At 37.8% G+C, this 27,338-nt stretch overlaps 2 protein-coding genes across 12 annotated transcripts in view; one reads left to right on the top strand and one right to left on the bottom strand.

The window, feature by feature from the left end:
* Positions 1 to 809: 809 nt before the first annotated feature.
* NDUFB3 (NADH:ubiquinone oxidoreductase subunit B3) lies at positions 810 to 5,533 on the bottom strand. Of its 3 annotated transcripts, none has more exons than XM_075756322.1 (3): positions 5,272 to 5,533; positions 3,707 to 3,848; positions 810 to 1,077 (listed from the first exon to the last, which is right to left on the bottom strand). In XM_075756322.1, the coding sequence occupies exons 2-3, from the start codon at positions 3,844 to 3,846 to the stop codon at positions 921 to 923; spliced, it is 297 nt and encodes a 98-aa protein (XP_075612437.1). In that variant the 5' UTR covers positions 3,847 to 3,848; positions 5,272 to 5,533; the 3' UTR covers positions 810 to 920. The 3 variants fall into 3 exon arrangements, with proteins under 3 accessions (XP_075612437.1, XP_075612436.1, XP_075612439.1); XM_075756321.1 differs by having other exon boundaries at positions 5,268 to 5,529; XM_075756324.1 differs by lacking the exon at positions 5,272 to 5,533 and adding an exon at positions 4,618 to 4,780.
* Positions 5,534 to 5,601: 68 nt separating this feature from the next.
* Positions 5,602 to 27,338, top strand: part of LOC104633960 (hyccin 2) — an 82,317-nt gene continuing 60,580 nt past the window's right edge. Inside the window, exons 1-3 of one of the 9 annotated variants that reach the window (XM_075756283.1) lie at positions 5,627 to 5,672; positions 6,295 to 6,338; positions 14,301 to 14,379. The gene's annotated coding sequence lies outside the window, so the exon portion shown is untranslated. The other 8 variants (XM_075756279.1, XM_075756280.1, XM_075756281.1 and 5 more) reach the window with 8 other exon arrangements.

Raw genomic sequence — 27,338 nt, 5'->3', positions numbered from 1 at the left:
TGCAGAGGACATATACTGCCAACAGGCCCTCTTCTACTACAGTCCTCACTCCATGCATTTTTAAAGCATTCCAAAAGCTGTTAGATAATTTAAGGAAAAAATAGGAAATTTAAAAGAAAGTATTAAAAGAGACTAGGTGTAAAAATAAAGCAAGCTGTACTACTACAAATTTACAACTTAATACACAAGGACAAAGGAAAAAAGCAATTGTTCTTTCTCTTTTTCCACATTACACTCAAGTATATTCAAAGTCATATTGGGATAAGGTACAGTTACTGCTGAGTGAAACATTCTGTTTTTACTTAGTAAATGTGTCAGCATGTAATGTTTTATTTCTGGATATTACACAGCAGATTCTTTTGGTGCACAGTGTCTACTGAATTAATTCTTCAATGGGATTAAGTCTAAGTTTTGGTATTTTCATATACTTTGAGGCAGTTTTGGGTACTTTTTAAAGGTAATCTTTTTATTTAGAGATGTAAGAGTGAATGGTAACAAATTATATTTTTAAGAAATGACAAGTCATTCATTACCACTTACTAGCAAAAAACCATTATTAAACCTGTAATTAATACAGTACATTTTTTTCTCTTAAAAGCAACACACTTTCTCAGTTTCATTTAATAGAATGTTGGCAGGGCTTGAAAGAACTTGGTTGATAGTTTCCTCCATTGTTTAAAAGATGGTACAACAAACCCAAGAGCATACGTATGTCTTGTTTTTCTTCCCCCAGATTGAAGTCAGGTAAACTGCTCTGGCTATGTTTTTTGATCCTTCTACAAAAGTATAATAAAAATCAAAGAAACATGTTTTTGCCTGTGATAGACTTTAATATGTATATTATAAGTACAGAGTGAGCAGCAGGCTTATGTATGTTTCAGTTTAGTAATTAGTAAGTATTAAGTTGTCATATTTGATCTTCAGTGATGGCCTCCATTCTTCTTTGGAGGAAACAGTGTATATTCAATGCCAAGAGCTATGACGAAAGCTGCAAATCCCCACTTGAGTCCCCTAGTAAAGACTTCTGTTAAGGTGACAGGTTTTGCAAAGCCACCCATATATCTCCAGGCTTCATTACTAGAAGAAAATTGAAAAAAGAATAAAAAGAATAAAAAGAATAAAACAAGATCAGTGGAGCCACTGTGATAAACATTAACAATGTTTGGGGGGGGGGGGGGGGAGGGAGAGATGAAGGTATTTCAACTAGATATACATTGAGACTGTAACATTTTTATCATTTAAGTATCAGGAGTTGCCACAAGTAAAGCTCACTATATTACATCTAATCCTTTATACATATAAGTTGAGATACAAGCAACCAGCAAATGACATAGTTCTAGTTACAGGATCACCTCCCCAAACTTATGTAATTGTTGTATTCTGTTTTTACTGTTTGAAACAAAATCAGAACCCCTTAGCACATGCATGGGATGGAGTTACTACAAAGGCTAGTCACTGTGCTAGATAGTATCTAGGATAGTTAAATCTTAAAAGGGAAAGTTTTTCCAGCCATAGAAAACTCATTCTAGTGTGGAAGCACTTTGTTTTACAATACAACAGTCAGAAAACCCTACTAAAACTGATTAAAAAAAAAAAAAAAAAACAAAACTGAAAAGATTGTGTTTAGCTAAAAAACTACAGAATGTTTACAAAGCTTACACTGTTTTGCCTTACTGTTTTCAACCCACACTGTTATTGAAATGTTAGTCACTGCTGTAACTGTCTACAAGTATTCATGTGTAGCACAGCCAGTGTAATCTATAGAGATGGGCACAGTTTGTCTCTTCTGAGGACTCAAAGTCCTCAAGAAAAAAAACCACCAAAAACATTTGCACAGAAAGAAGTAATAAAATCAGAACCATCATTTCAGGAGAAAATACAGGGTTTTTAAACAAGGGGGTCAAGTATTTATGTTCATAGATAATACCCTTGTGCAGATGGTTTCTGCACAAGGTTTCTGTGATTAGGGATGAAGGCATATTGGCAGGGAAGAGTATTTTCTAGATGCTAGTATAGCATACTAACTGATAAAAACTTAGGTTTCTAAATATGACATCTTTCACACAGCTTATTCTGTATTGAACGTGTACATTAATGTCCATTTGCTACAAAGGTGGAAAGCTGATCCCCTGTTAAAAGGAACTTAATATACCAAAGAGAGGAGCTCTAGAAAGGGTTACTTTTTCAAGACTTCCAGTGCAAGATACTAATAATGCAATCTTGTTCCAGATGACTGAAGCAAATAACTTGAAACTTAAATTTCTCCTTTGTTAAGGAAGATTGGCATGATACTTGTACTTGTCCTATGGAACTGAAATATTACCTTACATAAAATCTGAAAAAGTTCAGGAAGAATCATCTCATGCTTTAAGAGTTTGACTTTGTTCCTTATTTCAACTCCTCACATAACTGGCTCAATCCCCTCCTTTTACTAGAGAAACTTTTTTTTATCTAGGAGGGGCAACGAATGTTACACAAGTTTTTTTCCAGTTTGCTGTTTTGCAGCACTTCCTGAACTTGGAAGTGTGTGCAGTAAAGTCAGTTTAATTTTTACTAAATTTATAATATTAAGCCATGCCATTTTTTAATGGGAATAAGACTGTTGCTGAAAAAAAATTTGAAGCAAAGGGGAAACAAAAAGCTAACACTGCTTGCACTCCACAGAAACAGAGGCAACATAAGTGTGACACAGGCCTGGAAAGTTCATTGGTAAGCGATAATCCTAAGGACTGGTATCTCAAATGATTCTTATCATCATCAAAACTATGTTTTACTCTATGCTATCAGTCTTAAACTGTTTCAAAGGAAGGAAAAAAAAGTGCTGTCAATCCCAAACCCCTCCAGAGGTTGTAGCATGTCACAAACAGATGACGTTTACTCTTACATTTTTCTTGTGGTGATTTGAAGTAAAGCCTTTTCTATAAATGCTCCTGGAATAGTTTGCTTATGCAGTTTTTCCCTTACAGACTACACAGCACAAGACATTTAGCATTTTTATTCCCCAAGATTAAAGAGGACTTGAGCAAAGTATTACATAATTCATGATGTGGGAGAAATATGTTAAGCCCTGTTTTAACAGCTGCCTAAATGATCCAGAATTGCTCTAGCTAAAAAAGAGGAGGTATTCATGGTAGAGTGGGAAAACTTAATGGAAGATCAGATTTTTACTTCTTATGTTATTTACCTTATCTTCCATTATGTCATTCACTGCTTAGCAAAATGAAATGCACAGTTGAATCAAATTCCACCTTGTATACTAGCATATTTCTTCTTTTCAAATAAAGGCTTCCTGTTGTATATGAGGAATGCTATTCCTACTCAGAATGTCTATGTAAGTTCCATCAACTTCAGCAAGATGTGAGCACACAATCTCTTTGCAGAGAAGGGATAGGTTACTCATGTGTGCAAGACCTAATATTACTTACATGTTTTGGTGGATGAGGTATTGGTCATTGTGCCTGATCTGTATCATCATGAAACATCACAAAGCACAAGGGTGCCTTGCAAAATGTGGAGACTGCTCAAGGTGATGCAAGGTGTGACCTCCATACAAAAAAGTAAATAAAGACTTAACTGAAATTCTGGCTAATATATTCTAGATGCATTTTCACTATTTTTACTAAAGAAAGAATAATCTGCAATGACATGGTACAGTTGATGCTATAAGATGACATATCAAGATTATTTTTGAGGCTCTTACACTTACCGAGCCCATGGATCCCTAAGACCCCGTTTAGCTAGCCTTTCCTGGACCTTCTCTAGTGGAGTACCCTCTATCTTCCATTGCCTGTAGTCAGGGAGTTCCATTTTGCCATGGCCATGGCCATGTTCATTTCCATGCCCCATACCTACAAGAAAAGATAGGAGTTTTTTATTTCTCAGAGGGTATCAGCTTATTTTCACACACTTGCAAAAAACAATACCTTGTATAGGAAAAACAGGGAGATTATAAGAAGTATTGCAAAACACATACCACAACATGAAGCATCTTCTGCAGCGTAATGCAGTACACTGTAGAACAAAGAGCTAACGGACTTTATTGCATTTCAGGAGGTCAGTGATTAAGCACAAGGCAAACTGTGTAGAATCTTAAGTGTTACTGTTTGTAAGTCACCACCACCGTTATGTTCATGAAGCAGCTATGCAAATTTTCTGTGCCAGAAAAACAATTGTTTGTAATGTCTGTAAGTGTACTTTAGCAACATCAGGGCCCACCAATTTTCAGGCTTTCCAGAGTACATAAAAAGTTCTGAGTTCAGTTTGGAAATTTCTAATTTAGATATGGCAGAGCTATGATCACCAGGCTCTGAAGAAAAACATGACACAAACAAAGCCTTTGCTCCTCAGCTCCTTTTAAGTTGCCTCCAATTCAAACATAACTGTAGCAATAAACAGGTAGAGGGTAGATGAATGGACAAGGAGATGCACCTTACTAGTCATTTCTCCAGGCTGGGAAATATATGCTTTATTTAGATACACCTTTGAGAGAACTATGAAAATATTAAGGTTCTCATTATAAACATTGAGGGTAGATGGGAAGGTGAACATTTTCACTGAGACCACGAAGGACTGGAAGAAAATAACGATGGCATTGAAGTCTCTATTTTCACAAAGCACCTGAGACTTCTTTGAGCCAGGATTCCCCAGTTTAGCATGTATGTTGTAGCAAAGAACAGATTTCAGCTACTTCATTTTTAGAATTGACTGGAATGTGATGGTGCCAAGAACGCAGCTTCGAAGCCTGTAACTCTTGAAGACCCCAAGCCCTGGAGGCAAGCAAAGGGGATTCTCTTGCAGAAGGAAACCTGAAGAAGAGCTCTAACACCGTCGTTACCCGAAAAGCTGCCCCCAAATTAAACCCCAGTCTGCACCCTGGCCAGGAGAGCGGTTTACGCGCACATGCACACTAGCGCCCACACGCCGCGGCCAGCGGCCTGCGCTGCAGCAGCACCCGGGCGCTCTCCGCTAGCAAAGCCGGCAAAAGCAGGGCCGAAAGAGCGCCCCGAGACCAGGGGATGAGGGCCCGCACAGTGCCGAGGCTCTCTAGCCCGGGCGGGGCGGGAGTCCGTCTAACGGAGCGCGGATAAGGGCCACGGCAGCTGCGCGGGGCCGCTCCGGCTCGGGGGCACAGCCTGGTGCAGCAGACATCTCCCTTCCCCTCCCAAGCCCGCACTACGGACACTCTCGGGGTGGGCAGCGGCGCAGGCAGGTCCCAGAGGGCGTCCGGGCCCGTTTCCCCGTGCCTCCCGCCGATGGGCCCTCGATACCTGCCCGCTCCGTGACCCTCCTTCAGGACACAGCCGCCACCCGGAAGCGGAAGTCGGCGAAGGACCGGTCGCTACAGGAAGCGTAGCCAGCCACGAGGGTTCCGGGCAGCTTCCGTTCCGGTTCCTCCCACTGTCTTGGCGAAGGCGCGAAGGCAGCAAGGCCGCTGCTCAGCCCTCTGCTGCTCGCAGCATTCCTGTCGTGGTTTTGACGAGGCAGGTCTCGCACACGGAGCGGCTCCACCGACTCTGGTGAAGCAGCTTTGGGGGGGGGGGAACGAAGAGGGAACACGGAGGAGAAAGCCAATCAGCGCGGGGCTTGTTGGGGGCGGGAGCGGCCCAATGGGCGGGTGCGTTGTTGAGCTGCGGGGTTGGCAGTGGCTGGAGGTGGCAGCGGCGGAGAAGAGGGTGAGGGGGCGGCGGCAATAGTAGTCGGTACCGGAGCTGTTGGGGGGTGGGGGTGGCTGGCGGCGGGGCGGGGCCTGGGCCTCGGCCCGGGCCTGGGCCGGCAGCAGGACCGGGCCGGCAGCAAGGGTTCCCCCCCACTCCCAGCTGGTTGGCCGTTGCCTGCCGGTCGTTGCCGGGTGCGCGAGCGGGGACGGAAGCCTGCAGGGTCTGCGCGGCGGGGGCGCGAGCCGTTGTTCCCCCCCCCCCCCCCCCCCCCCGCCATCGCCACCGCCGCTTGCTGGGGTGCGGGGCGCCGCGCTCGGCTTCCCTTTCCGCCTCTCTCTCCCCGCAGACGGCGGCTCCCTAGGCACCGCAGAGGGGCGGGGCAGAGGGGAGCGTCCCGCATCCAGCGGTTATGTAAGCCCCGGGCCCGCGAGCCCCCGGCCCTGGGCGCGGAGAGCGGCGGAGCGGCCGCGGGGCCCGGGGCAGGGGCCTTTCGCTGCCTGCCCTCGGGGTTCACCTTGTCAGGCGAAGAACTTGTGGGGGAAATCGGAGGTGCTTCGCAAGCCCCGCTGGCACCAGGAGCGGACTTCTGGTTTTCGGTGGATATTTCTTAAAAGAGCATCGCTGTTTCTTTCCGTAGGAGAAGTGGGGAGACATCCTGGAATCCTGGAACTGCACTCAAAGGTAAGTGAAAGTTAAGAATTCTCTTGACAACTGCTTCTTGAGTGAGATGGTTGCGTGGTTCCATTGAGAATCTGTCTCTAGGGAGCTTGGCGTTTTGCATGCTGTGGCTATGTAATTATGAAGTGTTGATTGCATTAGTATCTGGATAATTAAATTATTTTTTATGTTCCTCAAGGTTGAGTACGTAGTCCTCTTCATCTGAAAAGAAACTGGTAAAAGTTAACTACTCAGTGACTTACAAAGGCTTAAATCATTCTTCAATTGTAAATGATATAATAATGCTGTTTCTTTATAGCAGAATATGAACTCTGTTATATTGCTTTCCAAAGCTCTTATAAGAATGAGAATAATCACTGGTTTGTATCATAATGCTGGCAGAATCTTAGGACAGACTGTAGTGGATTTTTTTTTTTTTTTTTTTAATATCCTGATGTATGCCTACTTCTGGGTTTCAGTTTTTTTTTAATAGGGATATTGGGAGCGCATGAGAAGAGTTCCAGGAGGAATGCCATTATCATGTTATTAACAGTGAAACTGTTCTAAATAGAGTGCCATCTGTTTAATCCAGACTGCCTGTGTCTGGTTTCAGCATTGAATGTTTTTCACTGTGAGATAAAGTCTGCAAGATTCAGAGCAGTCTCTTCTGCTCTGCGGGTGCAGTGTTAGGGTGAGAGGAGACACATTTGTTTTTCTGTAACATTTGTAGGGTGGAATTGCAGGAGGGCTCTTTATTTGTGAGGTACCTGGGAGTTAAATCTTGGTGTTACAGTGAATTAAGTTCTGTCAGATACCTGTGAAGTATTTTGTGTTTCTTATTGTGGCTGAAAGTTAATGGATATATATTCAAAGTCTGGCGGCCCTGAGGAATGTTGATATTCTCCTCAGAAAAACATTTTCAGTGATATATAGGCATGGTAGATACCAGACACCTTGATTTTATTTTTTGAAGAAAATACAAAGTCCTGGGTTTAACTTATGGGGTTTTTTGTTTATTTTGTTTTGTTTTCTTCATGGAGCTTGGAAGCATGGCTTGATTATTTATGCATGAAGCCATACTTTCCTGATATTGCTAACTCTATCAACATGAATGTTCAGTTCTCATCACAGAATATTGACTTTGTGTGACCTATTGCAGTTGAACAGGAATTGTAGCAGAGGAGTGTGCTTGGTAAGATTCGTCTTCAAATACACTATTGCTTTCAAGGTTTAATGGGGTTTTGGGTAGCTGTTCCCCCCCCCACCTAAGTACATAAAAACTCTTGATAGGAAAAACTGTGTGCAGTTGATAGATTCACTCTACCATGAGGTTGCTTAATGTTTTGCTTCCTAAATTTCCTTTTCTTTCAGTATGGACCATACTCTTTCCTTTCAAAATAAGACTGCAAATATGAGTGATGTGATATTTTGGGAATATAGGAAGCTTTTTGAAGCTGTATCTTCACCAAATAAGTGAGTCTGCATAATTTCAAGGGGGCTTACAGTCTTGCTACAGCCTGTTTTTGAGAAGGACACTTCACCATAAATACAGTGTCAGTCTGAAGAAATTAGTAGTATATACAAGGAACTAACATAAAAGAAATTTTCATCTTGTGTAAAAAATGCTGGATGTCCTTTAGGAAGGGAAGGTCATTGGGACTCCATGTACAAATAATCAGTACTTTTGGTGATTTATTCAGTTGCTTTTTTTGGTACTATTCATAGTGGTGATAATTACTGAAAAGATTAAGTGTTCTGGGATACAGGTATGTTAGCATGTATCCAGCCATGCTACTTATGATTTGCTGGGATTCCTGCTTATGTTGCTAGGTTAGAGGCATGTGGCAGGATTTTCTTGAATTTCAAAATCCCATGTTTCCAGAAATTTGTGTTGATATGTGTTCTGGATTAACAGATTGTGGGATACATAGTGCGTACTGCTCTTCTCTGCATGTGCATATATTTTCTCTAGCACTGAACTCTGTTTAATGGTATGTTCATCATGATGGTGTTGTGGAGTAGAGAGCTGTGTGACTGACAGTGACCTGAAGTGTTTTCAGGTTTTGAGATGACAATTTTGGGTTTGTTTGTTTGTTTTTTCTCAATATCTTAATATGTATTTGAACTACTTAAATACTGCATCTTTTTTTTCCTGAAATTGCATGTTACTTTCTCCAGCTTTGTATTAGTAGTTGTTCATAAGTCATTGGAAGCCTTTTGTCATTTGAATAAAATGGTCAATCCTGCTTTAATTACAATACTGATGGAAAAGATCTTTAGTCCACCTTGGTTTCTTTGGATGTTTTTAAAAAAGGCTGTGAAAGGTGGGGAAGCAAATTATCTTCTCAGGCAACATTAGAGAGCTAAATATTTTATGGATAGTATCACAATCTCAAACCACTGTTTCACCTCTTTCTTGGAGAAGTGATGTGCTGGAGCAACAGTCTTAGTTTCTTTTTTGGCAACACAAAGACCATTCTTCACAGGAACAGCCATACTGGGCTAATCTGCTATTCTCTCTTGAAGCCTAAAGCCCTGGGATCCTGGTATGTGACAGGACTATTATTTCAAGTCCTGCTTGTCTCCCACAGCTAAGCAGTATTTGACAGCACGTACTTTATTCTTACACTCTTTTCCAGGCAAGCATATAGGGTTACTCCTTAGGTCAGCTCTCCCAGTCTCTCAGTGGGAATGGTGTTTTGTATGGATTTGTATTTCATGGATACACTTAATTTTTAAAAACTTTTGAGCTCATGTATGGTTTTTTGCATCCACCGTGTTTTCTGGCAGTACATCACCATACTTCATGTGTTGTGTGAATAAGTCATTCCTCTGTTTTGTTTTGAACCTGTTATCTGAGAACGTCATATGATACTCCCTGTTTTCTGTACGAGGAGGGGCAGAACTGTTTGGCTCTTTACCAAACAGTTTGATATGAGTTTAGAATCTTTAAAGATCAGAGTAATGTGTTCACTCAAACACTTGTCTGGGCAGGAAAATAATTTTAGATTCCATTAATTTTCTTTATGCTTGTTCCCTTATATTAAGATATGAACTAGTATCAGGAAGTGAAGCTGGAAATTTCCCTGCTGACTCCTGGTGAAGGAAATCTGTGCCGTAGGAATAATCATTTAAGAAGAAGTCCTGTGACCCTTTTCAGGAGAAGTTGATGTGAGCAGAGACAGTCAATCAATAGTACAGTTTGACTTACTACTCCAGTCAGTTATTTTAATTTCTAAATAGAATAGTTTCGAGAAGTAATTCCTGACTTAATGCTGTTTCCCACATTGTTTCCTTTGCAGTTATTTTCTTGTAGTAGATAAAATTCATGCAGAGTTGTGTTCAAGGAAACATTAACTTCTGAATTGTGTAAATTGTTTAGACATTTCATGTAGACTGTAAAGGTAGCTATAGAATAGAGATGATGACTTTAAGAAAGATTACATGCGTCAAGTATTATTGGAATGATCTGTTGTTTTTTAGTGAACCTTTCTTTTGTTGTTGTCTTTTGACAGAGGTAGAGGATCTTAAAAAATGGAATTGCAGGATGGTTGAGGTTGGAAGGGACCTTTGGTGATCAGGTAGTTCAACCCTTTGCTCAAAGCAGGGCCAACTAGGGCAGGTTCCTCAAGACGTTGTCCAGCTGGATTTGAGTATCTTCAAAGACAGAGACTCCACAACCTCTCTAGGTAACTTGTTCCAGTGTTTAAAACTCCACATGCTGAAGAAGTTTTTTCCTGTGTTTAAGTGGAATTTCTTATATGTGTTCAAATAGGTGCAAAGTTCTTTTGAGAGTAAGAAAGTATTCAGAGTTTGTGCTTGTATCACTAACTGGAAGTAAAGTAGAGAGCTGGTTGAATTTTTCTTTCTGCACCTTTGCTTGGATAATTCATGCTTCTAATAACAAGACAAATAATTTAAAATGTCTTTTTTTTTTTACTGTCATCATAGGACAGATTTATGGGAGTGACTCAATTGCTCTCCTTTCCTGTATAGGATTCTGACTGTAGTTTCTAAACTTTATATTTCGAGTTAAGAGGTAGAGGGACACTTCTGGTGAAATAGTTATCTAGTAAAATCCTACTGTAAAACAGAATTCTTTATTGCCAGCAGTACCACAGAGAAGAGAACATATAAAACTTGATCGGGGCCAGGTAAAATAATATACGCTTTGCAAAACTGTTCCAACACGTGCTGCCGGTTTATCAATAATAGCAAAAGTTTTGTATTGTAAGGAAAATTGCTGTGTGGCTGTTAGTCATTCTTCTGTTAGAGTTACATTTTTCTGTCAAATATAATGAATTTGGGGCACAGGGTTTTTTTTATGTTCTGTTTTCGTTAGAGCCAAAAAAGATAAAAAAGGTGTGCTACAGATGTTTATTATGTGACATTTATGTTCATTTATAGAGTTTTAAGAACAGTAAATTATGTGGTCATGGGAACATATTTGTCTAACAAACCGTGTAGCTACTTTTAAAGTAATCTGCATCTCTTAATTCAAAGCCACTGTTGAGTAATTTGGATCTCATGTACCCTGATAAAGGATTAGTCTGAACTCCACAGCAGTGCTACTCTGTCACCGTGAGAAAATATCCTTTTCTTCTGAAATCTTGTGTTTCTCATACTATGGATTCTATTTGAAAATGTTCATGGAATAAAAATCACTTACGGTTATCTACTTCAGTAGATATTTTGTTAGTAATCACAATTTGGGCGATTTGTAAAAGACAGAACTGTCACTGGCAAGTAACTTTTTTGGTCTTTCCTTGATTGTTTTCTGTTCTGCAGGGAGTCCAGCTTGCTCCTGCTGCCCACTGCCCATGTTAGATCTGCAACCTTGACCTCCTGGTGTGATTCTGTAGAGCAATACGGATTTTAGGGTGCAAATGTATTAGCTTCCTTTTGCGTGAAAATAAGACAGCCAGAGACATTTGGAAGGAGATCCCACTAGGGTAGTGAAATACAATGTCAGGTGAATAACTATTGCTAAGTGGTAAACTATTTATTTATTTGTTTTTCCCTCAGTACTGAATATCATTACTTGGAAAATGGCAAGTTCCCTGACTGTATAATACTCTTCAGCACAGGACCTGATGGAGATGGTTGGAACAGTTCAAACCTATTAAAGCACTCTTCCAGGAACGCACTCTTTCTGTGTATTCTGGGTTTTTTTTCTACAGGACAGAGTACTTCTACAATATAAAATGAGATGTTGTTAAGCTATACATGTGTTTGACTAACAGTGAATTTTGCAGTCCGGAGATGCTATATCTGTGTTCTGTGTGTAATCTCCATAATTTAGCTCATCTTACTGTGGCTTTAGTTTACTTACTGTGCTGCTTTAGAAAACTGAACTGGATAGGTCTTCTGCAGTGGTGTCCTCATCATGTATGGTTCGTGAGTTCTTTAAATAGTTATACGTTACTGTTCCTCTGAATTATATTTAAGTGAAATGTATGACGTGGACATTTGTGCAGACTGCATGACTGTAGTTTGCTGATTCATACAGGGCAATGTTGATACTTCTGAGATATTTTTTTTTTCTATTTCCATTCCCTGTGTTTAATAGTTACGAACTTTAAAATGTAATTGTATTTTGGGTCTTTCTTCCCTCTTCTGCCCTGCCTTGACCCATATTTGAGTGTGGGGGGGGAATTATTCTACATCTATCTGGAAAGACAGTAAGAAAGTTTAAAAGAATGGTCTTATTTTTCATGGCCATTCAGCTGAGAAGATACTGGGTTGAAAGATAATGAGGTGAAATATGTGGAAAATTTGCTTGTGTTTTTCTCTTTCCCTGCTTCATTTATTTCCTTTTTATTCAAGTAAGTTGGTTATTTCTGAGAGTTCTGATGTCTGTTTCTTCTTTCCATCTCCACATCTTATTTTCTGCTTTGTCCTTTCAGTCTCCCTTAGGTTTGAGAATATCGAGAGGCTGGAGAACAGCCTCTCTGCATGCTGCCTGTATTCTGATTTGGAATAGGGGCCACAAGGTAGAAAACTTGATTTAGAAAAAATTCTGAAGAAGCTCGTAGTATTTATTCTAGCAACTTTCTTAAATATCCTAAGCACAAGATTTTGGAGACACGTGGGCATAAGTGTAGGAGATTTTGGTTTAGAATTAGCTTATGTTAGCTTGTCTCTAAATTTAAATATGATGTTTCCTGCATGTGAAAACAAATTAGCTAGAAATTATTATTTTTTTAATATTTTTTAAAAACGTGAACTTTGTAAAGATCTGACATCTTACGACCAGTATGCCCCTTGTGTAAGCTACACTGGTAATTCCACCATCTGCTTTAAACAGTGTGATAGCAACATCGTGATGGCTGAACACAGGAGGGTCAATAGCCTTCTAGCTGAGACATGTTTCAGAAGGTAGGAGGCTTTTATGTAAACTTAGTTATGGAGGGGGTAGAGTGAGCAATTTATCAAGCATCCTAGTGCATGGCATCAGAGTAGGGCAAAGAAAAAAACCAATAAATTTTCAACTTTGAGTTTTGGTATCTCTTTATTACTCCTGGTTAGGGATATACTTTTTTGAAAAAATATTTGATGCTTCTGCATATGACTGTTCCTCATGCTTTATGGTTTGAAACACACGTGTAGTTAAAAATAGTAATTAAAAAAAGCTTCTTGCTTAGAATGGTAGTTGTTCTGGTCTTAGTATCTGCACATACTTAATGAAGTATGTCAAATCGCTTGGTAAGTGTGGATATCCACTATGCAAATTCGCAGATGAGAATCTTCGTGCTTCTGGCACAGTTGAAGCCAATCCTAAGATTTATATTTACTTCTGCAGAATTAAGGCTAGAGTGTGAATTTCCAGGCTTCTGTTGTAACTGTGTTGCTTTGCTAAAATATGTAAAACTGAACTTCAGTAGACAAAACTGACACTTGTGTTTGCAGTTAGAACCCAGTCTTGATAGTACAAGGCTTTCTTTGTACAGAAGTGATAGTATAAGAGTAAGAGGGATGTTAATATCTTTCCAAATTCTTAATATTTTAGTAACAGCAGTGGGATAGACAGATGATTGGTTAAAGTCTATTTACTTTAGTGAAATTACACAGGAAGGGATTAAAGAGATTGTTAAGTAATAATAGTGTGCCCTTTTACATAGAAATGTAAGGCATGCTGATGAAGCATTCATCTTAGCAAAACCTCATATTTCTCTGTGTGTAACAGTGGAGAACTTTCCATTTGCATTTTTTTTAAGATGTTTGGTTGAGCCAGAACAGCATAGAGACGTGAGCTAAATATGGACACAGAGGAGTGTGAGGGGGGTTTAGATGTAGAACAGAAAAATGACTTGTTCCTTATGTGCTTGGATTTTTTTTTTTCCCCAAGCTGCTTGTTTCTGGTTCTTAGTATAGAACAGGCCTTAGACAAAATTGCTGAGCTTCCAAAGCTGCTTCTAGATCGTTAATTGTGTGTATCAAATTCCATTTGATAATTATGTAACTGACAAACCATCATACCTGAGTGGTCTCCAATGTTGCATCTGTGCAATAGTTTCAAATAGTACCATCCTTAAGTTTTTGGAAGTTATTAATACATATTTGTGATAGTTTCTTGGGAAGATAGCAGAATGAGGTGCTGTTTTAGTCAGGTATCATGTGAGCCACTCTAATAGCTTAATTCATGTTAATGAACTGCAGCAGATTGCAGTGCAAATCTTACCATGTCAGAGTAGCAAGAGCTTCATGAAAATACCTTAAACATTTAAGTGTTACCTATAGAAATACAAATAGAGATGGGAATGCTGCACTGGAGGCTAAGTTGAATGAAAGTTGAAAAGAAATACCTAAAATACTGAACTAATTTAAGCTAACCATTCATAAGCTGTATTTATGTGCTGTTTATTTTCATAGATGTTCTGTGACAGCAACCCATCCTTTAAATTATAACTGTCACATGCATTTCACAATTCTGCAGTGAACAGGATGGCTAGTAGCAGGCTACTACTACCTCTTCTGTTTCCTTAGGTCTGTGTGCCTGCCAAGGCTAGTTTCATGTGCTGTGACTCTTCAACTTTGTCTTCACCAAGGTTACTGTAAATACCAGGTGAGTTTAAGAAGCGTGTGTTTATCTGTGGAATAAGAGAACTTCCTAGCTTTCTTTTTGTTTGTTTGAGGGAGAAGGAGAGAACGAGATTTTCTTTCTCCTTACCATAATCAGTGTTAGAACTTGAGACAGCAAATACTTTTTTTTAAAATAATTTGCCTTTAATATTTTACCAATCTGTCTAGCTGGTTGCTGGAATGTGAACACTTTAGGCACGGCCAGTTGTCTGTGAGTGTCCAAAGGACCAATTGCAGGGATAACTGAGATGCCCTTTTGCTGTGCGGGTGTTGAGTGGACTTGGAATATGCAGGTGAAGTTCTTTAAGATGTATAGTAGTCCTAGTGAGAATAACTACTACCGTTACAAAATGTGTACCTTTTCTGCACCAATGGTGAAAATATGTGTGCAGTCATTCTTTGTACATGTGGAAATGAGACTTTGTTGGATTGTTACAGTCACTTCAGCCATAGAAAAATGTTTTTGAGGCATCTGAGTGTTTAAATCATTCAAATGGGAGCTGCATTATACACACGTACCTTGTGTTCCAGGAGTCACTGCACTCAACTCTTGAGAGAGTGCATGCTTTGCTTTTTTTGCTGTCTATATAGGTTAAATCCTTTCAGTTAGCTAAAGGTCTACTATGTTTTTTAGCAGTTAATTTTGACAGTTTACATGGCAGAACTAGAATTACTATACTAATTTCCCTTTTTAATTGAAATTAATATGTTAGCACTTTGTGTCTAGTTTTTAACTTGACAGGTTAGCCTGAACTTAAACTCTGAAATTTTTAGGAAAATAATTGGAGATGCTCAAATAAATTCCATACTAATGTTTATACATTAACTTTGTAATTTTACCTTTTTTTCCTAGCTACCTCAATATTTAAATTGAGTAAAACTCATGGTACTAAGGCAGAAAAATTAATGTGCAACTCTGCAATTTCACATTTGTTGTGCACAAAGTCCTAATCGGGTTAACGTCTGCGGATGGATTCCAGGCTGAGTTAGGGGTCAGTGGCCAATGCTAATTGGCATTCATGCTGCTGAAATTGTGTAATCAAGTACTGTGCTGATTGTCACAGGGTGGTTTTTATGTGTGTGTGCTTTACTTGGTGACATATAATCAACCAAATGTTCAAAGGTTGTTTTTTATTTCCTCTGCGCCCTTTTTCTCAGATGTGCAGGTTTTAGTCTGCACTAAAGACAGAACACTGGGCTTGATGTAAGAAATTAGAAGGAAGTTCAAGGAAACCTAAGTAAAGAGGAGGGTGCCTCTAGATGTTAATGTTAATTTCATCTAATAAATATCTAATAAATTCAGATTTGATGTGTGTTGCAGAAAACTTTCAAATGATATGAATAATATATTGGTCAGTATTTGGTCAGTGGGGGAGTGAGGGTGCTTTTTTTTTTTTTTTTTTTTCCCAGCTACTAGGGAAGAGCTTATTCAGCACTGCTGCTTGTACTTTTACTGAAACGTTTTATAGGAACTTTACCACATTTGGCTGGTGGAGACATGTGCGAGTGTAACAGTCAGCTGCTCTTATCTACTGATGATACTCCTATGATTGTAACCTACCAGAGACTGTTTTTGATACCTTATTTTGATAATAAATTTTTGGTCTTGTGAGAGGAGGGAATAGATCTTAAATGGACATTATCATGCTAATTAGGAAACCTTAATCACCATTTAAAGAGTTTTCAGTTTTATCAAGTTCTGAGGTATTTCAAATTCATATTCCAATGGGTAGATTTTGATAGACAAAATATTTTTCTTGCAGGTACTGGCTTTATGCAAAATTCCAGTAATAGTTATTTTATTGCTATTTCTAATGAACTGTCAGGGCATTCTGCTTTAGTGATGTGTGTTGACTTTGAATAGATTGTGATGATATCTTTGTCTCTCTGAATGCAGACTTTATAGCTTTCTGAAATGTGTAATGTTGCTATAAGTAAATTCTGCATGTTTATGCATAAGCATCGCATCTATGGAAAATGAAAAAGGTTTTTTATTAGCATTTACTTTTTTATTGCAGGAGAATTTTTGAAGTTATAATCTTATTTCTTGGTTTTAATAATTCAAATGAAACAGAACAGATTAGGAAACAAATTGTTAAAATATGATTACAAAGGTCTTTTCAATGTGCCAATTGAATAGCTGCAGATAAGGCAAAAAGCATGAGGATTTCCCCCCATTCCCCAAGTATGAAACTCGTGCTGGTCGCTGATAAGAAATAATTATTGCATAATCATCTTAACTTGCAAATCTGCACATAATTGCAAGTACCAGGGTGTTAGGTCTGGATTTGTATTTTGTTCAGAACAGTTTTATCATGTGCTGAGGTAGTCACATGCGAACTGTGTGGGTTGGTTTTGGTTTGTTGGGTTCCCTTCCTCCAGTTTGTTTGTTGTGGAGGGAATGGAATTTATTTATACATAGTCAATTTTACAATGTTCTAGGTTTTCAAACATATTTTCTTGCACTCAGAAAACCAACAGCAGAAATTCTCACCAAGGAGTCAATGATCTAAACTTCAGCCATTTTTACATAACCTCATACACACACAGAGAAACTCTGGGTTTTGTTTGTAATACTAAATAGTTTTCCTGCTAGAAAAAACCCACTTCAAAAGCAGTTGGTAGAACAGTATTTTTCCTTCCAATGCTGTCCTGTTAAATCTGTAATTTTTCATAATCTTGAAAGACTCCTGCTTTCTGAATGTACATTGGGCAGTATTTGACAAAAAACTTTTTTGTTCAGGCTGTGAGTAGAAAATATGCATGAAAAGAGTAGTATGCTTTTACTACTTTGCTCTTGCTCTTGTTTCCGCAATGTCTGATGAAGTAAATAGGGCTGTGCATTTCAGTCGAAGTCATCAAGGCTATAACCTGTGGAAGGCTGCTTTTTCCCTTTCTTTGTGTTTTAATTTTTTTTAATATTGATCTATAGCTTAGATAAATGAAAAGCATTTTGCAAAGACTTGCCTAACAGGGTGCATAAAAGATCTGGTTGATTTAAGTTATTTGTGCTGCATTTACATTACGTTCTTAAAGAGATTGTATACAAAGTTTTGCCTCAGAAAAAAGACTTTAAATTTCAGGTTAAAAGACCCAAAACACCAAAAAATAACTGAACACATCCCCCTGGAAAAACCCACATATATGTTAGTAACTTATTGCTCCTCACTATTTAAAAATAATATATAAAAAATTAACCACTTCACACTAAAATATTAACTAGTCCTTCCTCACAACTGCTCAGTCTCTATTCTGTTCTAATATTGGTTTAACAGTAGAATAATAATGACTGTGTGAACAATATGCATTGTGTTTAACTATTCAGCAGTGAAGATTAATTATTAAACTCATAACAAGACAAAAGGGGAAACTGTTGTAGTTGTTGCACTAGTTTACTAATGCTTTAATTTTCACAGAGATGTAGCATATACTTCCATGTGATAGGCCACAGAATGCCAATTATAGTAAGCTAAGTTTCAGAATGTCATGAGAGCTTCTAATAAGGTGATTAAAAAGGGTTGTGCTTTCTTTAAAGGCATTGTTTCTTTGCCTGCTTTCTGTGCAGGAGAGTCTAACAAAGGCCATGAATTTTCTTGCTCTGCAGGAATCCCAGTGAAGTTAGTAGGGTTGGTCATGAGCATCAATTTTTATAGAATAGTCATCTTAATCGATTGGGTCAACTATGTGGGTAGTTGATGTTAAGGTAGCTTTTAATGGATTGTGTTGTACAGAATTAAGATGATTGTGTGGAAATTCTGACTTGTACGGTCTGTCTAATCTCAACATAAAATAACAGGGTTTTTCTCATTTTGTGAGATTGTTCTTTGCAGTTTTTTAAACCCTTTTTTAACTTTCAGAAAACAAGTATGAGATTGAAAATGATTGAAATAATGTCATGATATGGAAGAAGACAAGCTGTTTCCTGTAAACTAACAATTAGAAGTAGTAAAGGCAGCTACAATCTGAGCAGTTTTAACTCTCAAAGTTGAAACAGATCTTATGTTTCTAGATTCTAGATGCTACTCTGCTTTACCTCTGAATATTAAGCAGCTTCTGTGTGTGGTTTAAGTCCTCTTCATGTTTTGTGTGCAGGGCTCAACTGCTTTGTATATTCCATTAGGTCAAGAGGAAGACATCTGTACTCTTCTGAAGTTGTGTTGTCTTGATAAGTAGTGATGAGATCAGTGATGTTTCATGTAACTACATTTGTTCAGTTTGCTTTTTAAGGTCTGAGAACTTGTATTGGAAAAGCGAGACCAGAATATCAATCAGAATTAATTTTATCCTTGAAAACCATGTATCTTAAATGTGAATGATGCACCTGAGTCACGCATATGAAATTTATGGCATCATGCAATAAAGGAATATATCCTAATGTTCATGGACCTTTAACTCTGGCCTTTTGAAAGTTTATGTTGGAACTTTGTATTCTTACTGCATCATTTTAAAAAATCAATAATATGACATAATTTTAGCTATAACTGAAGATTCCACTCATTTAAGAGTTTGTGGATGTGTAAGTAAGTGTATGGATCGGGGTGGGGGGAAATCTATCAACCTCAGCTTCATTTACTTACACTCTACTTCTTGGAGCTGAAGGCTTTACCATCTGGAAGTTGGAAACATTAGAATGAGGGGTTTCATTACGTTCAGCAGAGGATACTTTAGGTTAGATCTCTTTGGGAATATTTAGGGTCGAAGAAAGGAGGTTAGGTAAATTAATTAATGAATATGTAACTTAAATTCCAGTTTGTGTAAATTACAGTGGGTAGCAAATACTGCAGAGAGAAATATGTATTGAGATTTTATTGGTCTGGAACTGATAGAGGACTTAATTTTTTTTTTAATGGTTACTTTTTATAATGTAACCAACATTTATTTCTATCAAGTGAGGATTTTACAGCTCAAAAAAAGCTGCTTGGAATCTACAGTTCATATTTCTAGAACTGTTTCTGCATGCATTTCTTTTCTTTGCAGACAGCACAGTGATCTTTCTGAGCATAATGTTAGCAGTCCTACTCCGAAGTATGCATTGAGAGGTTTATAGTGGTGGTTTTTTGCTGATTTTGGTTTGGTTTTGGATTTTCGTTTCGTTTTGTTCCCAAAGAAATTCTAGCTCCTGCCTGTTCATTTTTAGTACTTGGCACTGAGTGTCCCTTAACTGTGGTTTTGCAAGTGTTAGTTTGCTGTTTGTTTGTGGTTTGTTTTTTTAATTTTGCCCTAGGCTCCATTTTTACTATGCATTTTCTATTTTTAGTTAAGTCTTTCTAGATTTAATTTACTTCATGAACCAAAACTGTGAACCAAGAAGGTGTTTGGGAGAGGTAAGGTTACATGGAAAGTAATTTGCATGGAAATGTTTTCGTAAGTAAAGAAATTAATGGGTTGTGGACAAACTAGCATAGGAAGAGTTATTGCATATAAACTGATGGAAAGGGAGGACAAGCCTGTATTGTTTAGCGTAGGATGGGTTATCGCACAGGATCCTGACAAGAGAATGTTTTAGCTTTAGCGTAGGATGACTACATGTAGTTGTTTCTAAGGAAACGCGCTGAGAGAATAAGGTAATATTTCTATGGCTAACCTACGTGTGTGTGTGTGTATATATATATATATTTAAGTGTGTCAAGTCTATAATAGAAAAATTAACATGTGTTTTGCTGTATTTAAGGCTGCAGGATATTTTCTTTATTGTAGTATTGTTTCCAAAAATCCTGGAAGGGAGTACTTTCTTCAAATATAGAAGATAAATGACTCCTTCCACATTCTCGATCATCTTAACTCTCCTCTTTTCTGCTTCATTCATTGCATGAACTCCTAAGAGCAGGATTTAGCTACAAGTGTACAATTGTGTTTTATTCAGATTCTCAGACTCTGAGAGACAAATGAGACTTAAATTTTTCTCTGGAGTCACCTGACTTCCATAGCTTTCTACAACTACTCTGTGCAATACAATGAAAACACCAGCTTTTTAAATAATTTTTTAAGCTCTGTTATAAAGTGTCTATTTTCAGTGTTGTATTTTCATTCAAACTGCCCTAATTGTTTGTCTTCAGCAATTTTGTATCTGCAAAGCACAGTTTCATTGTAGTAATTGTAGAAAGATAGAACGTTTGGCAGCTGAGCTTTCTGGTACTTGAAAAGGCACAGAAGGTAATGTAGGGCTTAAAATGACTTAAAGAAAGCTGTTTGGAACAGATGGGTTGTGTCTTTACCCCTTTTGTGGCAGCAGCTGAAATTGATGCAACCTTTTTGATAAGAAACGGAGCACACTGTGCAAGTATGGTACCATGAAAATTTACAGGAATATTATCAATGATCTTTGACTTCACTGTGGTAAGGCTTTCTCCCATCATTGTCACATAACTTTCTTTGTTGCTGGTTTCCAAAAAGAAAGTTTTTTACCTTGGTTATTGCTAGTGAGTCAGAGTAGGCAGGGAAGAAATGTCTTATCCAAGCTGTTTTGCATGACTAAGGCTTGTCTAATAAGGCTGGCAACCTAAATCCCACATATAGAATACGTCAGCATTTATATTTTGAAGTTGGAATGCATGTCTGACTGCTTAAGCTTGCAATTAAATTACCTAAGAACTGGAGTTGGAAGAGGGCTGTCTTTCTATTAAAGAGAATGCTTGAACTGATGATTTCAATTAATAAATGCCCAGAGAATGTTTTGTTTCTTTCTGCCTTTGTCAGTTTTGTACCTTGTAGAAGTTTCTGTTTCTTTGTGCTGTGGAGCAGTATGGCCAAGAGAGTTCTGGCAGAATGCTTGTACCTGTTTCTATCACCAAATTGCAGTTGTAATTCTGATTTGTTGAGGACAACAGTTTTTTAATTTTTTATGTTCTTACCAAAATGGCAGCTTATATATGATTGTGATAGAATAATATATTTATGTAGATGCATAGAAGGGAATCACAATGGGTTTTGTGGTATGTTTATTATAAGAAGCGTGTATTATAATACGTGTACTTTTAAATAAGTACAAGAAGCAATCTACCAAAACTGAACATCCCCAAAACTGGTTTTATTTTCTCTTGGGATCAGATTAGCCTAAGAGTCAATCCCATTTCCAATGTGGAAATCAAACCATACCATGGCTGTTTAATATAGTCTAGCATGTAACTTGACAGTAGCTGGATGAAGCTGTATACACCTATATACTGACCAATTAAGGAAGGAGGTGCTCTTAGAATAGTTTTTTTGTAAAGCATATCAATTAAGTGCTAGTTTACACCATCATTAATCTTTCTCCTTTCCTCTTCTTGTTCTACAAAAGAAGTAATTATGTAAAACAGATGTTATAATATTTATCTGAAATCTCTTCTTAGTGCCCTCATGATATTTTATGATGAGTCCTACTCTTACAGTATGAGAAACAGTATACTGTTAGCAGTCTAACATTTCTACCTTGTTACATTTTAATGGTTTATTTTGTATTACTCTTACAAAAAAAATCCATTCTACCTTCTCTACCACTTAATTCCATGTGCTTCTAAGACACGCAGTTCTTATTCCTTTGAATTTTTAAAATTACTTGCATATCCAAGTTAGAAGTTATTTTTCACAATCTTTGACATTAAGTGCCTCTTAACTACTTTTCTGCCTTACACCTACTTCTTTTTAGGTTGCTTAAATCAAAATGCAGGCCAGTATTTCAAATAAGAGGATATTATCAATTTTGTATGCTCTGCTTAGGTGTTTTCAGATTTACTTTGTACCACTTCTGTGTGGTCAAACATCTTGATTTCTTTTCTGGCTACTGATACATTCCGGAGCTGATGTTTTCATTAAGTTGTTGAATGTATTACCCAGTCTTTTTCCATTCTGTTTTTTAAACCTCTGCATTCAGGAATAACTCATCATGAGAAGTTCAAATTGTTTTTTTTTGTTATCTGCCCAGTTTCCTTTCTCCAGAGTTCACCAATCTTGTTAAAGTGTGCGTGTGTGTGGTGGGGAAGCATTTTTCCTATGTAGTTCTGACCACCTTCTCATGTTGTCTTTTATCTATTCTGCTTCCCAGAGTGTTAATTATATTAAATGAAGGTGCTCTTGTTATGGTGCTATGAACGTTCTGAATCAAAGGAATTGAATGTAGATTTAGTTCAGAGTAAGGATGCATTCTTGATGCTTTCCATGCTACTTTTTTACAGAAGTAGCATGGAAAAATCTTTCATTAAATATACTCCTGTCCATTTCAGTAATGAATTACAGATATGAGAGGAGTGTATATGTAGCATGGAAGAACAAGCTATATCGATAATTGGATTTTCTGTTCTTTTCGACCTACTGTCAGCCAGCTCTCTTGCATGAGTGGCACTGGAAGGAGATCATGCAGCTTGAAGCTTTATTCTTTTTGTTGAGACAGTCCAGCTTTTAATTCCAAAATATTCTTGCCATAGCCTTTGAGGTAAAAATATATAATATTATTATTTATCATGCAGCTAGGACTCAATTACATTATATACATCGTGACATCTAGTATATAATAGCCAAAAAGAATGGAGTCATTCTTGAAGTGCATCTCCCGTTTATGTAACCTCCCCCATGTATTTTGAAGCCAGTATAAAATCCTGGCTTCTTTAAAACAAACAAACAAGAACCCCAAATAAAATACAAACCAACAACAAAGAAATCTCTGCATACTTGAATAGTCATATCTTCTTAAATGTCAAAATTATTAATATCTAATTGATGGTGTTTTTTTTCCTTTTCAGTCCTCACTGTAATAGTTGGTATATCTGTATAGTGAGTGCTGTTGGCTCTGATTATTTGAGTAATCATTTTGCTGTTGCAAATTGATCTTGGTTAGTGGCCTAAATGCAGATTGGTAAATGATAATGTATTTAGTATGTTTTTACTCTAAATGTAAGTGAAAAACATGCTCTCTGATTAGAAAAGTTGATTAGACCCTTTCTCATGTCTATTACTGTAGAAGTCAAAAGTTCCTGGGCAGATATCAGAGTTTTACATTTCATTGTGTTGGTAGTATATTACTGTAATAAGTTTTATTTGAGATTGATATTTTCAAAGACAATAATGTAGAGAATGGTGAATTATACGAAAGGTATCTTTAAAATGGGAATCTATTTCTAGGTAAGTAAATATAAGGATTGTAATTTAAACATAATTTCATCGTATTTCAGCCTGTTGGTAACTTAATTTTCATTGTCTCTTGGTGTATACATATTTTATAACTAGTCTAATCCTCCCTCAACATAAGTGTACCTGGAAAGTTGAAATTGTGAAGTGCTATCTCATATATCTCAATGAAAGTGAAGTTCTTAAATGTTTAGACTGCACATGTGTTAACATCAGGAATTAACCCATGCTTTCATACTTTTTTTTATTTGTGTGCATAGCAAGAGCTAGGAGAGTGCTTTTGCTTGGTAAAATTCTGTTTAGATCTCAACTGTAATTGGCAGGTGCACAATGCAAGACTGACTTCCTTTAACAGCATTATGTCTCATATTCTGCCACTTTATGCCAAATGAATGTTTAGGAGAAAACATTTTTATTATTAAGTGCCTTTTTTGGGAAGCTTTTCAGTAATTGATTTTTATATTTGATTTTAACATTGAGTGACTATATTCTCAGAACTTTTCTGTTCCATGCTTTAGTGTGAATTTAAGCTTGCTTGTTTGGTACGTAAGGAATATTAACAATCAGTCCATATGTAAAATATTTTAGTATAATTATTACTGTTACTAATAACTAAATTTCTGCTTAGTTATTATGGTGCCTACATATAAGAACCTTTGAGTCATAGAAAAAAAAATCTAATCTTTTTAAAATAAACATAAGAAATCTCTTATATTCATTTTGTTGTGTTTGCTTTGGGAGAGATGTGAACACTCTTGAAATGAATTCAATACGCTTAGTTCAGGCTGCTTCAACTTTGAAAACTATGCACAGGATTAATGCAGTTGAACCAGTTTATGTTAGAGACACACCCACATGGTGCTTGATTATTTTTTTTTAATTTTTTTTTTTTCCCCCCTCTCCCCCCAAAAGTGCAGCAAACCAGGGAGGGAATGTAAGCACAAGGTGTGTTTTACAGATGCTCTTGTGAAAATCCCAGAATACGGTCTGCATGTCAGGCTGAGACAACCACGCAGCTGTTGTGCTTGTGTTCCTCTGTAGCAAAAGTGGCAAAGTGCATCAGGTGGAGCCTGGCTGGTGCGGTGCAGAATGGGGCAGCGCTCCCTATTCCAATGGGGTGACTTGGAGGGTGAGCACAGTGGGGAGGCACAGCCCCGGCACTGCGCTAAGATGGTCGCTGTGCTTTTGTTAAGTGTTCATGTAGGGAGTCAGTGCAGAGTTAGTCAGGTCATGGATTTTTACAGTATGCTATCTTGCCTGTTTGTACAAGTCCTTAAAAATGTTTTTAAGATCCAGGCAGATAATTTCAAAGGGAGAGATGATTTTTCCTAAAACCAAACTAGTAGAGTAATCCTAGCTGGAATAGGTGTGGGCTACTTCTGTATTGATACAGCAGAGCTATATGTCTACATCCTTTTTAAGCTACATGAGCAAAGCAAACTTTGACATCTGAAAAAGTCTTCCAGGAAGGATGCAACTGTAGCATTGCAGAAATGGATAGTTTGTGTTTATGTTTTTCTATAAATGTGGTGAAGACTGACATGTAGATAAGGTGCTTTTCCTCCTGGGATATAATTCATGTTACTGGTCTCTAATGTACACCCCATCAAAAATGTTCTGAAAGTGTTAGAAGAACTAGCTGTATTTATATAAGCAACCACACAAAGCTGTATGTGGAATTTTCATTGAGATCATACAGTAGAGGTGGCCCAAAAAGATCCTATTGTGTAAAGCTGTCTTTCCCCCTTTCTCCTAACAAATACACAAGACACACTATAGTGTCCTTTTCTTCAGGGATGAATAAGCACAAGATTCCAGTGGTAGATGCCCCATATTCTAATATTTTGCATACTTTGGACATTATTACATACAACTTTAACAAAAATTCTTCTGCTTTTTCAAAGTAGAACTTTTAAAATCTTACTGTACCACATGTAAGAAAACACTGTGCACTGGATTTTGTTTCTGGCATTGATCTTAAAGGACACAGGACTGTGAAGCTCCAGGTATGGCTTTGGTTCTGAAGCTGACTTACACTGGAAGAAGTCCCCAGACAGGGCTTGCTTGAAGGTTGATACATAGCACAAACATTGGGAGAGAAGTATGTGGGATACTGGAGGGGAAGGTCGACTCTTCCTTTCTCATGGTAGCTAGCCACTATATGGGCTTAATTAACATATCAAACTGCACCCAAATTTTGACACCAGCTCAGGTTCAGTTCTTAAGATTATGTGAGTTGGCTTGTATGACAAACATGTGGGCTTCCTCTAAGACTCAATAGACTTCTGTAAGATAAGTTAATTTCTTAGGCGGGTTAGTTGTTATGCCAGTGTGATACTTGACGTTTTTGACTTAACATAGTAGTAACATTGGGATGTCTATAGCATTTGCAGTAAGGCATTTGAATCATTCTTGCAACTCTTGATGGTTTTGTAATTTCTTTAGATATTCTAGGCTAAATCCTGACCCAGGAGAGTTGCTAGTTCTTCATTTCATTGACTTCACTTATTTGTAGTATTGTTTTCTTACTCCAAACTACTACATTTTTACTGGCCCAATGCATGTGTTTCTTGATAGCATTGTGTGTTTCCTTATTTCTGCAACAGTTAGCTTGCTTGGTGCTCTCCTTGCAGTCTTGCTCTGAATTTGTAGGGCAAAGAAGATTTGTTGCTAGTTAAAATATACAATAATGTTTGGTGCTCAGTGTAGCTTTACCGAATACACATTTTGCTTTCCTGTTGGAGCTGTGCTGTATAGTTTCATTGCTGTTCACTGGAGTGTAAAGAGAAGGGAGATTTGTGTTTTGGCATGGGTGTTGCTGCTGTTGTTGGGTTTTTTGTTAGTTTGTTTTTAAGCAGAATCTTAATTTCCCCCTTGCATGGTTTCTCTAAGGAAATAGTCAACTTCACACAGAGTCAATGTAATCTCACAAGTTGATACAGTGCTGGAGGAGAGCAACTTCTTGCCTCCAGATTTTAATAGGATCTTCCAAGCTGAAGTAATCATTTGGGGGAGAGGGGAATTTTTGGCCATGAGTCACAGCTGATGTTTGCCTCTAATTTAAGGACAGTTATTTACTGCTTTCTGTGTGTAAACCAATTTGAACCCACACACCCCATTTGTGATTCTATGTGCATTTTTTTTTAAATTTTCTTCTACTTAAATTTGGTTCTAGAAAACCTGCAGATTTGGTTTGTAAGCAAACTGACAAGTGAATGAAGAGTTTTGAACTGTTACAGCCTGATTCTCCAACCATGTCTGTGCACATGTGCTTGTGTTTAGTCCTTTTGTGGGGAAAACTGTACAGAAATAGAAATCCCCTTGTCTGATTTGCTGGTATATAACTGTGATTCTTGCTTTGGGGCTGAAATAACCTGAGTTTCTATCCAGGAACTTAAAACAGCTCTGAAAAGGCCTGCCTGGTAAACTTCCAGGATCTGGATCTTTGGTTTTGATACTAGAGATAGCAGGTTAGGTACAACTGAATCTCTAGGTAGCAGGCATAATAACTTACAGCTAGTTGCAACCCCATAACATTTCTTGAGAGTAGTGTATATCAGATACCATGTCTGGGTGTAAAGGTTGTTTTTTAGCATGTTGTAAAACATGGGAAGCTTTTAGAAGTCCTGAATCAACTCTTGTAAACCTGATATTCTGTCTTGAAGATGCGTGCCTGATAATTACAAGAAACAACTAGTAATAAGCTAAATACATGCATATATTTGTCTTCCAGGTCTCCTGTGCAAGTTTAAAAATCATTATGTAATCAGCTACAGTGTGCCTATAGGGTAGAAATTTGTTTATTTTATTCAAACCCCTCATAAATATTGTTAAGGAAAG

The sequence above is a fragment of the Balearica regulorum genome, chromosome 6 (assembly GCF_011004875.1).
Source record: "Balearica regulorum gibbericeps isolate bBalReg1 chromosome 6, bBalReg1.pri, whole genome shotgun sequence".
Classification (NCBI taxonomy): domain Eukaryota; kingdom Metazoa; phylum Chordata; class Aves; order Gruiformes; family Gruidae; genus Balearica; species Balearica regulorum.
This window is presented reverse-complemented; position numbering and strand designations above follow the sequence as displayed.

Coding starts and splice junctions, on each gene's coding strand:
- NDUFB3 (XM_075756322.1), bottom strand. CDS start 3,846: ATGGGGCATGGAAATGAACATGGCCATGGCCATGGCAAAATGGAACTC. Junction 1,078..3,706: donor CTTAGGGATCCATGGGCTCG/GTAAGTGTAAGA, acceptor ATTTTCTTCTAG/TAATGAAGCCTGGAGATATA.